Raw genomic sequence first — 15,291 nt, 5'->3', positions numbered from 1 at the left:
GGTAACCCACTGAGAAGAAGCTTCCACTGACTAAGCATTATTTAGGATCCAGGACAATATTAGTAGGGAGCAGTGCATTTAAGTAAGTAGGAGTACTAAGTATCAAGTTACGATTTGGCATACACATAAAACAACCATAAATATTAATACTATAGCTTTATCCAATACACATCTGAAGCATATCAAAGTCCTGCACAAAGGAAAAACAGAAAACAATCAAGAAAGGAGAAAGTAGCAGACAGAAGTCTATTGGGTACAGACAGAACATCTCCAAATGGAACATATTTGTCATTAAGACAATTTCCAAAGAGAACATACTGGTTACTAAGCAGAGACGCATTTCAGCAATGATGTTCTTATCATCACGAACAAGTTCTAGAAAACAGACAACCTACATGTTCAAAAGGCCACCTCGTTAATTTACATGTTCTAATGCCATTTCCTTTTATCTATAAACATTGAAACATTATATTTAACAGTATTAGGAAATGAGGGGCACAATGAAAGTGACAAATAAATAGAACCCTTAACATAACAAATATATACTAGTAGACTGGAGAGACAAAGTATGTAGATTTAGATTTGATTCTCCAAAGCCCCACTGACCTACTGACTATAACAGGAATGTATAAAAAGCATAGTTCAAAGCTAAGCTTTCTTTGCTATTGATTTATTGTGATTATATAAAGTCAACCTTATGTCCTAGCTGTAATGTACTGCATGTAAATCAGATAACTATGGTTTATTTCAGTCAGGTAAATCCTGGGTTTGCTTTATTATATATATCTTACAGGGTGCAAAATAGTCTTACATACAGAAGAAAAATTTAAATGTCCTACTTGTTTTAAGATATCCCCTATTATCCTTCCCAAAAGATAAGGTAGAAAGGAGAGGAAATGGGTTTTCTAAAAAGAAAACATGGCAGAATTTTACCTTCTGTGATCCTTCACAAGACTAGGCAGCTAGTTCTTTTATACTTTTTATGGGAATTCTGGCTTGCATTAAATTCATGTTAATTTGATTTATATTGTGAGCAACTCTGATATTTCAAAAGTTCAAAGACGTCAAAACAATTTTAATCTAATCTGGACTATTTTCTTCATTTTCTCATTTGCTGGACTTTGGGGGTCAATATTATAAAAGTAAAGAATGGTATTAAAACATCTTGCCAGAGGATGTTTTGTCTCAAACCCCCAATGGCTTTGTTTCATTATTTAAAATTTATGCCATTTTATTTACCTAGAAAATGTATTTTAACATGGTTCAGACATAGTACAACGTGATAATGATGTATTCTCTTGGATGGAGCACCACTCTTAAGTTTTGAGTAGAATGTTGGGAGGCCAGAATGAGAAAGGGAAGAAGAGAGAGACAAAAACTACAACTGATTTAAGGTTAAACTAAATTACAATAAAATTAAAACACTGTATAAAATGTGTTCCTTTATAAAAGAAAAACTGCATGTTGCCATAGTGGTGTAATGCATTGTTTCTAAAGAGCAAAGAATTTAAGATTTTGGCCTAACTTATAATTAAATTGAAACAACGCAAATGAAAAAAAACAGGAAATGGAAATCTTGTTTCAATCATTAATAATATAGTAACATAGTAATGGTTTGTCGTTCTCCTTTTATAACTTTAGGACCTTTCTTTCTTCAACTCCATTCATTATTTAACATGCCTACTGGTGATTCAATTCCAAGGAGTCCCCCCCCCCCAATGATGTTTAAAAAGCTATAGGCACAATAACAGTTCTCGTTGCAGAGAGAGAAAAAGCTAATATTCAACACTAACAAAACGGAATATAACATATATAGTTGTACCCAACTTACTGATGCCCCATATAAAGAATCTTAGCATAGTTATTACTTCCCTAGTTGCCACAGTGCTGTGCGAGATGACATAGCTACATATAGGGATTCAAAAATTAACTGTGCAGCACCTGCTTTAGGATCTATATATCAGCTTAATTAATGCTTTAAAAAAAAAACCAACATTTTATGGTTGTTCAGCAGAAGCACCAGAAATTATCTGCAAACATAAAGATAGATTTCTTTATGGGAATCAAACTCAAGAGTCTTTATCACCAAAACAAGAGAGAGAAGTTAAGACAGAAGTTGACGTCTCATTATAAATACTATTTCTATGTAACACCACTGCCTTGGAAAAGACTCCATATTTTTCTACAGAAATACTAGAATTTTCTTAAAGTAACATTTAGATGAATTAAAAGGAAAATATCTTTAAAACTTCAGCATCTTGGAATGGAGAAAAAGACTTTATAAAAGACATTGGACCAAAATAGGCTAACAAATTTATTTTCTGAATTATCCTTTAACTGAGCCTGCAAGATACTTCAAAACTCTAATATTTTTATATCCCAAAATACTGCTACTTACAAACTGATACATGCATCTGTGAAAGAAATACCACTATTCAAAGGAAGTTTTAGAAAGGAAAACACATAATATTTAAATAACTGTTTCCTTAAGTACTACCTCATTTACATGTAAATTTTTCTTTCAAATTGAGTTTGACTCCTAGACAATATACAGTTTTGTTAGCAACCACACAGAAGTGAGTGCCTGCTGCCTTCTTTCAGGGTATTTTTTTTCAATGTCTTAATCTAGTCTAAAACCCTGAAATTTCCCTGTGGTCTCCCATTCAAATACTAACAAGGGCTGATACTACCTGGTTTCCAAAAGCAGTAAAAAGCAACCTTTTGTCTTCAAATTAATCCATTCATTCTGACTTTACTAACAGAAGAAAAAAATGCAATTAATTTAGTAATTTAGTATACATATGCAATTAGGTAATCTTCTGGGCCAGAATTTTTCTCAGTAGACATTCCAATACTAATAGGCAAAGAAAAAAAATATTCCAGGTTACTTAGAGATGTTACTAATTTTTGTTCATAGCTTTAGAAAACTTGCAACAATGTAAAATGTATCACAAGAAAAAAGAAGTCTGAGAAGTAGAACATTAAATGTTTGTTCTTTTTGGGGGGAAAAATAGAAATATACATTAAGCACGTTTTCTATATTAGGAATAAGTATTAGCTTGTTACAATTAAATATCCTTTAGTTCAGTGCTTTATATTATTTTAAAGTTATCAAATTCTAGGTTTTTTTTTGTAACCCTACATAAGCCAGAAACAGAGCAGAAAGTCACTCTAGTATACCAGACTTTAAATCCTCGACTGCCAAGTGGTCACTTAATGACAAGAGTTACGATGGACCTCCCCCAAGTTACAACCATTTTTTGAATTATTACAGCTATACACATCCTGTGGGTCATGTGATTGCATTTTGGGCATTTGTCACCCAATTTCCTTTTACAGACATTTGCAGTGTCTCCACAATCACATGATTGCATTTTTGCCAGTTTCCAGCACTTACTTCCAGTTTGGAGTTTGGCCTGCTAAACAATGAGCCATTTCTTTCTATAACTACACAATTAAATCTGTCTTACCCTAATTATAGAGCCCATTTTAGGCACGAAGAAAATGATTATTTGGTACCTTTTAGTCAGTCTTAACTCCTAGTGACTGCCTAGAGAGGTTCCTGCAATTTTCTTGGCACAATCTTTCAGGGTGCTTTACCATTTCTTGCTTCCTTAGGACTAGAAGAAAGTGACTGGCCCAAGATCACCCAGTTGGTTGAGGGGACACTAGAAATTATTATAGTCTCCCAGTTTCTAGGCTGGTACTTCAACTACTCCACTTTCTGGAAAAAAAATTATACTTTACTGAATTTTGGATACACCGTTTCCCTGAAAACAAGACCTCCCCGGATAATAAGCCCAATTGGGCTTTTGAGTGCATGCGCTAAAATAAGCCCTCCCCCAAAATATTGCAACACAGTAGCAGTCATGAGGTGACCACGCTCACCACCTCCTGCACCTCAAAAATAACAAGACCTCCCTGAAAATAAAGCCAAGTGCTTATTGCAGGGTTCAAAAGAAAATAAGACCATTTCTTATTTTCGAGGAAACACGGTATTGTCCATATCATAGATGTTTAATGATACTAATGTGAAGCAGAAATCCATGCCTACTATCAATACTTTTGCCTGGTTACTCTCAAATGAAGGTCTTTAATCAACAACTGGTTGAAATGATCCTCAGCTCAGGGCAGCTAAACTGATATTTTGACACAGATCTTTTAACTTTCTTAACTGATCCAACTGCCATATTTCTTCTCATCCTCATTTAACACAACGAGGAAAGCATATTATTACTTACTTTAGCAAAAATTACTATTGACTGATAGAAAGGTCACTTGCAGAACAAGACATAAGAAACAGCATAATGTTTAATAATAGATTACGCCTCACTTCAACGATTTTTATGATTTTCCACAAATTAATTGTGATAAGTAAACTAAAAATAGCCACTGAAAATGGAGGAATTAAACATGTGTCTTATGAACTTAAAAAGCCATTTTACATACTTCTGAACAGAAACACAATAAACAAAGCTGTTAAGCAATTGGTGTACAACCACAAAATAAAAGGCTTCATGCATCTAATTTATGAAATAATAATCTGAAGCAGGGGTGTCAAACTCACGGCCCAGATACGTCACACACTAGTCACACCCACCCCCGGTTTAGTAAAAGGGAAAAAATCTGTGATACATCATATGATGACACTGTGACAATGCGAGTTTGATACCCTTGATCTAATTTTTTGCCCATTTTAGCATCCCCAGAAAACACAGCTATGGAGGACTACAAATGTTTCAGAATTGAAGATATTGCTGCCACTGGAGCCTGGGTTGGGTGTGGGAAAGAAACTGCCTCCCCCATTATTTTCAGCAGAGATCTGCATGAAAGGAACGTCTGGATCAATCCCTAAATTCATTATGTTTTCCAGGCCTAGCCTGGATTGTTCAATTTTATCATAAGGAATATTGCTATAAAGATACATTGTTTTTCCTCTGAAAACAATGAAGACAATCTCTCTGAAGGTTACACAGTATTATACAGCATCAAACCCCCCCAAAATAAAAGTTAGTTTTCGCAAACTTCCACAGGAAGAGCAAATTCTCCCAAGAACCTCTCCAGATGCATTAGACTTAATTCTCAGTCTAATACCAGGCTGGCCGAGAATTATGGGAACCAACACACTTATTGGGAAAACCACCAGAGTCTGTCAGAAAGTCAAGTCAAGGTACAACTTCTCTTCTGTGATTCTAACATTTCCTAAGCCATAAAGATGAGTTGTGTGTGTGTGTGTGTGTGTGTGTTATTGCACAGTTTGCAATAACAAAAAGAAGCTGACTGCCCAAGGAGAGTCCTCCAGTAATGGGTGGAGGAGCTTCACTAGGGTTTGGTCTCTTTAGTTTGGTCTTGGGGAACACGGCCAGTTTCTTACTACCTCTTTCAAAACATTTCATTCTTAAAAGGCTCTCAGGCCACTATAAGAATAGGCTTAGAACCAGGCACTTTTTATCATATGTGGTGGACGTGCAATGAGGCAAAAAAATATTGGAAAATGATTCAATTGTGGTTAGAACAAATGGTGGGAAACCAAATCTTGTTTAAACCAGAAATTTTTCTCCTAGGTATAATACCGGAGGGGTTTAAGAAAGATACACTTTATCTAATTATACATGTACTAACTGCGCCGCACATAACTTATGCACAATATTGGAAAAAAGAAAATACACCATCAGAGCTAGATATAATCAGAAAAGTGTTGGCCTGTGCGGAAGCAGATAGGCTCACTCTTGAACTTAAAAATAAAGGGGAATCAGAATATTTTGAACTCTGGAACAGATTTTATGATTGGTATAAGACAAAGTGACAAGACTGGAACAAACTGTATATATTGTGATTGAACAGAAGGATAGACAATGTATTAAGTAGGCTAAATGTTAATAGTTGAGACTAGCTGTATATAATATGAATGTATGGTCACTTCGACTTCGCGGTACTGCATTGTTTTAAATGTAAAAATAATAAAAATATATTAAAAAAAAAAAAGAATACACTTAGAACCATGATGGCGAATCTATGGCATGCATACCAGAGGTGGCACACAGAGCCCTCTCTGTGGGCATGTGCGCTGTTGCCACCTGCTCTTCTGGTTTCTGCCACTTGAAGACCAGCTGGCCAGAATGCATGCGTGTGCCAGAAACCCAGAGGCCGAGTGGCCGGCATGTGCATGCGCACTAGGCAGCTGGTCTTTGAGTTTGTGGGGCTCCGGCACGTTACTGTTTGGGCATTTGTTGCTGAAAAAGTTTGCCATCACTGCACTAGAATCTAGGTAAGACTGACACCTTTGGACAGTAATGGGGCAGAGGATCCTTTTAATCCAACACATCAGGAAGAGGCAGAGCAAAGACATGATCAAGGGAGCGTTTAGCAGATAGATTTATTTCTCTCTGAGTGAAAACTCTTTCACCCACAGGCCAGACTACCTGAAACATTCTTCCTCTATATTGATATAATGGGCAAACTGCTTTATTAGGTACAATCAATGATGCAAAACACTATCAGTGTTTCTTAATGTTTGTGCTCTCAGTTCCCTTCTAAAATTTATGGATGATTCCCAAAAGAGCTTTTGTTTGTATGGGTTACTTTTATCTTTATTTATCATATTAAAAATTAAAACCGACACATTTGCTTTCACACTGCCACTTCTTATAATTGTTGATGGGATTTTAATATTGCATTATTAATTTATCAAATTTAGATACTGCCCATCTCACTACCCAAGTGACTCTGGGTGGTTTACAGATACAAACCATAAAACTATGTAAAAGAGACTTAATTGAAAACCAGAATGGAAACAAAGCAGAAAATAAAATAAGAACAAAGTTTAAAAGGCAACTTAAAAGTCAGAGGGAGCGCCTCAAACCACCAACCAATCTCAGGGTCACCTGCAGGAGTGGGTTCCTGCCAGTTCTATAGAAGAGGTTCCACAAATCTACAGTGCCATTTAGAACCGGTTCCAGCTTCCTCCGGTTCCACCTTCCTACATCAATTCTGGGAGTTGAAGTCCACAAGTCTTAAAGATGTCAAGTTTGAACAACCCTGTTTTTTTTTTCTAAAGGCTTAGGGGTGCAAGGGTCTTGTAACTTGACAGCTTTAAGACTTGTGTGCTTCAAATGCCAGAGTTTCTGAGCCAACATTCTGATTGCTAAGCAAGAGCGTTGTTAAGTGAGTTTCACCACATTTTACAAATTGGCCATGCCCACCCAGTCACATGGCCGACAAGCCACTCCCACAAAGCAGGCCTACAGAAGAGGTTCTAAAATTTTTTGAAACCCACCACTGGTCACCTGTGACTCTTCAATCCCCATGCCAGTTGGCAAATCCAGGTCTTTATACTCTTCTGGAAGGCCAAAAGAGCTGGGCACAATCTCACCTCTGGAGGCAAAATATTTTATAGGGCGATGGCAATGGCAGAGGAGGCTCTTTATCTAGGTCCTGCCAGTCAAAACTACCTAACCAATCGAGCAGGTAACATACCTTCCGTGCCTGACCTAATGCAATGGGGTGATGAAATTGGGATGCTTCCTCAGATATTATTTTTCAACATAGTCTGGCAAATTTTATTTTGCGGACCCTTAAGAGGTCTTAAGGGGACACTCACAGGTCCGAGAATCACATTTTAAGATAAAATAATAAATAATATCGGTTTAAATTAATTATCGTATTTTTCAGAGTATAAAACTTTTTGCCTCAGAAAAGATGGTGAAAATCTGGGTGCATCTTATACACTGAATACAGCTTTTTTCGCCTCCCAAAACCCCACCCCCTTCACCAAAATGGCTGTGCATAGCCTTTAGGAGGCTTCTAGAGTGCTCCAAGGCACTGGAGGACAGAAATGAGCAAAAAATGGGCCATTTTTTCTCGTTTTTGCTCTCCAGCCCCCAGGAATACTCTATATGCCTCCTAAAGGCTGTTCCTGCCCTTTTTTTTGAAAAAAACAGGCCCGTTTTTGCAAAAAAATGGATTTTTTGGGTGGTCTGCAGAATGCAAAAACTTTTTTTAATTTGCCTCTTCAAAATCTTGGTGCATCTTATACTCTGAAAAATATGGTAAAAGGCTATTTCTACAACAAACATTTTGTAAATAAGCTGATTAATTCTGAACAACTAAAACTTAATAAGTGTGGTATTAATATATTTAGCATGAACCTCCAAAATTATTTTTACCTGTCCATTATGTTTGTCAGAAGGTCTCATTAGTTATGGGCAGAGTACATGGGATAGAATGGAAACAATTTATTTTTAGAAAGCCCTTCATAATTTGAGTGGTAGTAAATACAGAAACAGATGCAGAAAAGATGACCTAAGTGAAATTTTTGCATAGAAATCTGAGATGGGATCTCCCAGGGGCACAGACTACAGATCCCCCCCAGCCACAAGAATATGCCAGATCCCCATTACTGGTATTAGAAGATAGATAGATAGATAGATAGATAGATAGATAGATAGATAGATAGATAGATAGATAGATAGATAATTTTCCTCCGAATAAAAATATTACAAATTTTTACTTAAAGAGAAATAGAGAAAAATAATAGGAAAGAAAAAAGAAATGAAGTTGAATTGAATGAAAAAGAGATAATAAAGAAGTGGTTTTTAATCTACTTAATAGCAATTATAAGAATATTTGTATTTTACCCTTTTTACTAAGGTTATATCAAAGTTTCTTTCTTTCCATAATCTACCCTTTCCAATCATAAGGTTCATAAACCATCCAATTATTTTTTCTAATTTGCAGCAAAAAATAATATCCACTATTATTCTACACAGAAAAGCAACAGTTCTACCTATGAGTTTACTACAAGGGATTCAGGATTGAAGTAATAGCGATGTTTAGCATCCCATTGCAACACTACAGGCCACATGCTTCTGCACTCACCTAAGCACCATACAAGTGTAAAGGTCCCATTTCAAGTTTGTCACAGGCTATAAGTAGTCCTCGTCTTATGACCATAACTGGAACTGGAAAATATGTTGTTAAGCAGTTTGGTCATTAAGCAAAGCATCATGACCACACTTAATTTTGTTGGTCACAAATGGCAATCATGTGACTAAAAAACTGTTGTAAATGTAAGCTGGTTGCCAAGCATCCAGACTGAAATCATGTAACTGCAGGAACACTAAGACAGTCATAAGTGTGAGGGCTCATCATAATTTCAAATTGGCACTAACAAAAAGTTACAAAGAAATGGTGGTAAGTCAAGGAATACCTATAAAGGTTTCCACTTTCTTCAAGTATGAGAACTCACACCATTAACTATAATTTAATCCTTATTAACTCTTCTTAGACAAAATAATACTTTCAATTGAATGAAAAAGGAAACTACCCTTTGTTACAGATTGTTAATAATGCCTAGAATTTACTTGGTTTATTATTCTTAATATACGTATAAACTCACAAAAGTGATCCAGTAAGCTAACATACTTTTAGTCTGATTTAACCTTAGGCAAAACATTTTAAAAGAGAATTGTAATACTGAATTCCAAAAGACAAAACTCTTTTTTTAAAAAAAAGATTTCTTATTTTTCTTTATCTTAACAGCATCCCACACAAGCAAGCAGTGTTCAGCCAAATAGGCTTCTTAACCACCACAGGACCTAATCATGGACACTCAAGACTTAGAAGGCTCAAGAGAACAGAGATTCTAACTCAAAACAGTAGATACAAAGCAATTTGGAAATGAAACTCGTAATTATATTCAGGACAGTAATATTCCTATGACTAACTCTTGCATTGCTTGTCCTTTGCACCTCACTTTAACAAAAAGCCAAATGCAAGCAGTTACAAATAGCAGCAACCTCATAAAATAACCACTTCAGAGATATTCTTATTTGGCCTTGCAGAGAATGTCTCTTGTAGGATTATGCTTGCTTTATTTAAAACAATAAATAAGGTTCTTTAGTCAGATCAATTTTACCTATCCACAAATATAATAAATTACTCAATTCATATTGGATGACTGCTTTAAGAACTTCACATATCTATATGTGCACTTAATAGTTGAAATAACCACTTCATGCAATGAGGTATAAATCCTGCTGCAAAAATATTATTGGGTTGGCTGCTGTTTTTAGATGTAACAACTTTTCCCCTGAATTACCTAGCCTTCAATAAAGTAACAATAAATATGAACAATATGTCAATGTTACAGTTGAAGATAAAACAATTCTTATAGCAGCACTTCGTACAAATACATTGCTTGCATCCCACAAAAACTCATAATAGCTTGGTTCACATAACAAGCAAACTCAAAAAAATCCCACCATATGTCCAAACTTAGAGGTGGAGTGTATGTGTATACATGTGTGCACCAGACAACTGTTCGTAATCCTTTTCTCATTTATCAAGAAATAAGTTCCATTTAATTACATGGAATGTACTTCTGAATGGGCAAATGCAGAATTGTTCTATTACTCTTATATCACACTCTTTTTTCTATTTATTTACTGCCACAGCACAACCTTTACAAACCAACCACAATGAAAATTCTTAAGACAATCCCTGTGTTTATTCTTTAATACTTCCACTCACAACAATGAATATAGGGCCACAGCAAAACATAATTATTTGCAAAATTACTCCTGAAAAGTAAACTTTTCATTCCAGGTATTATCAGTATCATGGTTGTCATTCCCAATCAATTCCAGGCCCATGAACTGATCAGCTTCTTATAACTATAAAACAATGTAATCTTCAAACCTATATTTTTAGTTAAATCTTTCTAGTTTTACTAAAATAGTATATTTCCCCCTGCTTCATGTTATTTTATCCTGATATATTTGCATGCCTACCTGGCATGTGACACTTGTTGACATCAATGTATACTATACAATGTATAGTATACCACACAATATCAGTTCGTTGTATCATATGTACATGCACTAAAAAGACAAAACTGACAGCAAGTATCTGAAATGTGTTTCTATGCAAAAGAAATGCTCAAAATTACACTTATTTTCATATTTGTGCTATTACTCTTGCAGTGACTTTTATGTGAAACGGTTGTACCAACCTTGCAAATCAAATTAGAAATGCACGAATAACCTTTCAGCTCGTAGAACTGGTTTATCTTTCACTGATGTAAAGATAACCTACACTCACAAATTACAATGAACTGTAGAAATTAATTCTATAGACAAATGTTCTATCCAAAGAATATTTTGGCTTCAAAGTAGTTTTAAAATTCCAGATTTATACTAATAATTGAAACCGTAAGCAGGAAGAAAAAAAATGTTGTAAACAAAAAATAAATAAATAATAATTAAATCAATAAAATATCACATCCCAATTCTGGCAAATGGTTGTCAATAAGAAGCAAGGAAAGTTGGGAATTCCTATAAAAGAAAAAAAATAACAGATTCAATCCTGTTTCTGCAATAAGTTACTTTTCAATATGCCAACTTTGATGATTATGTGCCAGGCAGAATAAGCTACATTTGTACTATTCACTTTACTAAATCATTCCCATTTCAATTTTCATCTGAAACACATAAGCAGATATATGGAAAAAATCTGCCCCACAACAACTTTCTTCAGCCTAATGTCTTCCAGATGGAATTAAATTTTAGCATCCTAGTTCAGACAGTTAATGGTTTTAAGAACAAGATTATCTGGAGTGCACCAGGTTGCAGAAGGCTGCCCCTTAACTGATCGACCTTCCTCCCCTCTATTTGTGCTTCTCTAAAGCAGCAGGTGGCCACAGTAAAATAAATTTCCAGAAAACTTATTTGGTACCCCAAGGCTGCTTACAGATGGTAATCCTGGAGTTGGTGGATTTGCAGTAATTGAAGATTCAAGCCTTTCTATCAAGTTTCCTAAGTTGATGGGAGTTGGAATTGGATCTTCCTTTTCAGATACTTTCATGAGACTGAATTGGTTTTCTTTTCTCAGATCAGCATCTCCAGGTAAATAAGGCATTGAGGGTAGATCCGTTTTCTCAGTCCTGCTCCCTATAGCCGACTCTTGGTAAGAATTATTTTGTACATGCTTTGGAGAACAAAGTGGGGTTGATAAGAGGGCAGAAATGGTCTCATTGGGTCTAATTTCTACACAGTCTCCTAGATGGAGGTCTGCCCTGTTCTCAGAGTCGGTTTCCTTACTGCAGGTGGCTGTAGCTCTATTTGCCATCCTCAAGAGAATTTCTTCCTCTGGGTTTTCCTCAGCTGTGATGAAGGAGGCTTCTGAATCCTCCTCCTTGTCTTCCTCGGATGAAGAAAAAGAGTCAAAATCCAAAGTCCTGGCAGAATCCTGCAGATGGTAGTCTCTGGAGCCATCTAACGACAACGACGAACTGCAAAGCTCCAGGGAGTCCCGGCTGGAGTCGTTCATTTCCAGCTCCTGCAAGGAATCAGAGCCATCTTTTGAGCTATTGAAATATTCAGCATTGCCCATGGAGGCCAAATCCTGCAGCTTGCGCAGCGGGATATAAAAGGAGGAAGGCTCTTGACCGAATGCAGCCTCGGACGCTGCTGGAGGAACCCCCACGGGGCACCCATTAGGGAGCTCGGGGCTACCACTCCGACCCTCCCCCACGTAGGGGCTGCTGTCCCCTTCCTCCTCCAGCGCGTCTAGCCCCAAAGGAGTGGTGAGAGAGAGCAGGCAGCCCCTCCTGCTCACTTCGCAGGCCTGATCCATTCTGCGAGGCGGGCATCAACCTGTGAAGTAAACACAGCAACAATGGGGTCAGCCAAGCCCTCCATGGCCTTGTTCTCCAAAATGGCAGCCATTCCTCCTGCTCCTCCTCCTTTTCTCGGCGGCCGCTGCCGCGGCAGAGGCCCGACAGCCGCCTTCTGCTCTGGCCCGGAGGCCGCAGAACGTCTAACAAGCCGGGTGCGGGCTCCTTCCCCCGACTCTCCACTCCCAGCAACGCTGCCTCCTAATCGCCACAACCTGACGTTGCCTTCATAACAAGGGCAGCATCCATCCTGCTGTTGCTTGCCGGGAGCACCGCAGAGCAGAGCAGGCCTGGCCTGGCCTTGCCGCACTCCCCGCCCCACCTCCCCGAAAGCTCCAGCTGCTACACAGTGAACGGTCGAGCAAAGGCTTCTGGACTTTTCATCCCTCCTCCTTTTCCTACCGCCCGGCTTCCCTACTAGGCCCGACAGAAGCGAGCAAGGATTGCCCCCCCTCCCCTTTGCAAAGGCCCATCTGGAGTGGGCTGCAGCGCCCTTGCCATGTCCGGATGGAATTTGGCTGAAGAAAACGTTTTAAAGCCTTTTTTGGAGAACGGGGAAGTCGTTCCTGAAATTTACCTGCCCCCTCCCTCAGTGCGGGGCCAAAACGAAGAGCCGACTTGGCTCCTCCGGCCCCTACCCGCTCCGACTCCAGCACAGCAGCCTGCCGGCCTCTTGCGCTTAGCTTGCTTGCTCGCTCGCTCTTTTCCGCTCAGGCGCGCCGCCGCCGCAGGCGCGCCGCCGCCGCCGCCACTGCTGTCCCCCCGTGCGCGCTCGCGCGCGCCCCCTGACTGACTCTTGGGGTTCAGCAGCTGCAAACGCGGCGCTGTCCAATCAGAGCGGGCGCGCCCGCTCCTGTCCCCTTTGGGCACCACACGGCCCTGTGTGCTTGTCGCTGCCCCCTAGTGCTCACTGCTGCAGCCCCTCCTGCCCCACTTCTTGCTCCTTCCACTGACTATCTCCTTAGCCTGCTCCCGAGGGCTGGTTGTGGCCGAGCAATTCTGCCCGGCCTAACCTCGGCCTCCCTCCCTTCCTTCCCACGGCACATGGCGCCGCAGCTCTCCTCTCTGCCCGCGCTGGACAAACCCTGCCTTTCTCGCGCCCAGCGCCAGCACCCGTCCTTCCACGCAGCCTAAACGAGTCGTTTCGTACCAAGCCACCTCAGGCAGGGCGCCGCCTGCGAGGCCAGGCCTTTGCTAGCTCCCCCGCCAAGCGGTGCGGGAGAGAGCACGAGCGAGCAAAGATGGTGGCTGTTCAGCTCGTCCACCCATCCGCTGGGCAGCCGCCGCTTTCCTCGCCAGCCTGAAATAAGGGGAGGGGGGAGTCCTCCTGACGCCCCGTGACCACCAGCCAACCGGGCTTAGTGCCGTCCCGGGGTTCTCTCCGGGGCACGTGGTGCCGCCGAGTCTGAGTGCCCTTCGCCACATCCATGGGGTTGACCAGGGCGCCGGGCCGACCTCGTAAACCTATTCCGCTTCGGGAGGGGGAGGGGGAGAGGAAAACCGGGTGGGCTTTCTGCCCCTGAGATTAGGAGCAGGACGTAGCCAAGGCTGCCCCCATATTCGCGCCCAAACTATGAGGGAAATTGAGCAGGTCAACTTGTTCCCTCTTCGCGGCCAACAATGGGGTGGCGAGTGAAGAAAAGCTCCGTCGCTATTCTTTTCTCTCCCCCCCCCGCCCCACCTCCTTCGCCGATTAAGGGAGGGGAGCCGTCTCTCCTTAAATAAATGGCTGGGCTGTGGCGAGAGATCTGGCTGCCTTTTGGCCCCCGCCAAATTCTAAAGGGATCCTGTTCTCCCAGAGACGAGAGCAGGGCCACACTGCCCCCGAGAACCGTGGGGGGGGGGCAGAGGAAGACGAGGCTAGGATCTCATCTACAGAACGAAACCAGGCCGCTCCCCAAACCCTCAAGGGGGGGAGGGGGGGAGATCCACTCCCCAGCCAATGGCTTGCCCAGCAGTGAGGTTGGGTGGCTGTCCTCCTTCCTCCCCACAGATTGGATGAAGCGTCTCCCGCCTGACTTGGGGAGAGAAGCCCGCTCTACCGCTGCGGGCGCTGAAAGGGCCACCCCCGCTGCCGCAGCTGGTCTCCGGGGCCAGCGAGAACGTCGCGTGCCTGTTGCCTTGGGCAAGCGCTGCTTCTTCCTTATGTGGGGCGAAGGCGGGCGGGGAGCCTCGCAGGGGGACCCACCGCAGCGCAGCCACCACGGCCGAATCCCCAAACTCCGGCGGGAGGTGGTGCGGTGCAGATCCCGAACGACGGCCCAGAGTTACCCAGGCTCCGGCTTCCCCGCTCCTTCGCGGCCGCTGCAGCTCCTTGACATCGGTCAAGAGCGGCGGGCCTTGACCGTGTGGTTCTCCCTTCCCGTTTCCGCGTGCAGCCCCGGCTTCGCCTGGGAGCAGAATGCAGTCGCCCCCGCCCGGCACCCCCACCCCACCCACCCCCCCCACCTGCTTTGTACAGCAGCCATTGGAGTTGCGAGCCAAGCCGAGGCAAACCTTCCCAGGGCACTCGCACTCTTGGCAGCCCCCCTGCGGCTCCCAAGCCCCTCCAGACGGGCTGAAGCGGGAGGGGTGGATTGGCTCGTTCGGTCTACCTGAAATCCTCGCCGCCGAATTTC

The 15,291-nt window shown here is 41.3% G+C and overlaps 1 protein-coding gene across 8 annotated transcripts in view; it reads right to left on the bottom strand.

Moving 5' to 3' along the window:
• Positions 1-14,539, bottom strand: part of NSD1 (nuclear receptor binding SET domain protein 1) — a 72,851-nt gene extending 58,312 nt beyond the window's left edge. For 3 of the 8 annotated variants that reach the window (XM_032211077.1, XM_032211079.1, XM_032211080.1), the window contains exons 1-2: positions 13,251-13,814; positions 11,749-12,653 (exon numbers count right to left, since the gene is read on the bottom strand). In XM_032211077.1, coding sequence (XP_032066968.1) covers positions 11,749-12,633 — 885 coding nt within the window. In that variant the 5' untranslated portion in view covers positions 12,634-12,653; positions 13,251-13,814. The other 5 variants (XM_032211074.1, XM_032211076.1, XM_032211072.1 and 2 more) reach the window with 5 other exon arrangements.
• Between the last annotated feature and the right edge of the window lie 752 nt (positions 14,540-15,291).

This window comes from Thamnophis elegans, chromosome 2, assembly GCF_009769535.1.
Source record: "Thamnophis elegans isolate rThaEle1 chromosome 2, rThaEle1.pri, whole genome shotgun sequence".
In the NCBI taxonomy this organism is placed as follows: domain Eukaryota; kingdom Metazoa; phylum Chordata; class Lepidosauria; order Squamata; family Colubridae; genus Thamnophis; species Thamnophis elegans.
This window is presented reverse-complemented; position numbering and strand designations above follow the sequence as displayed.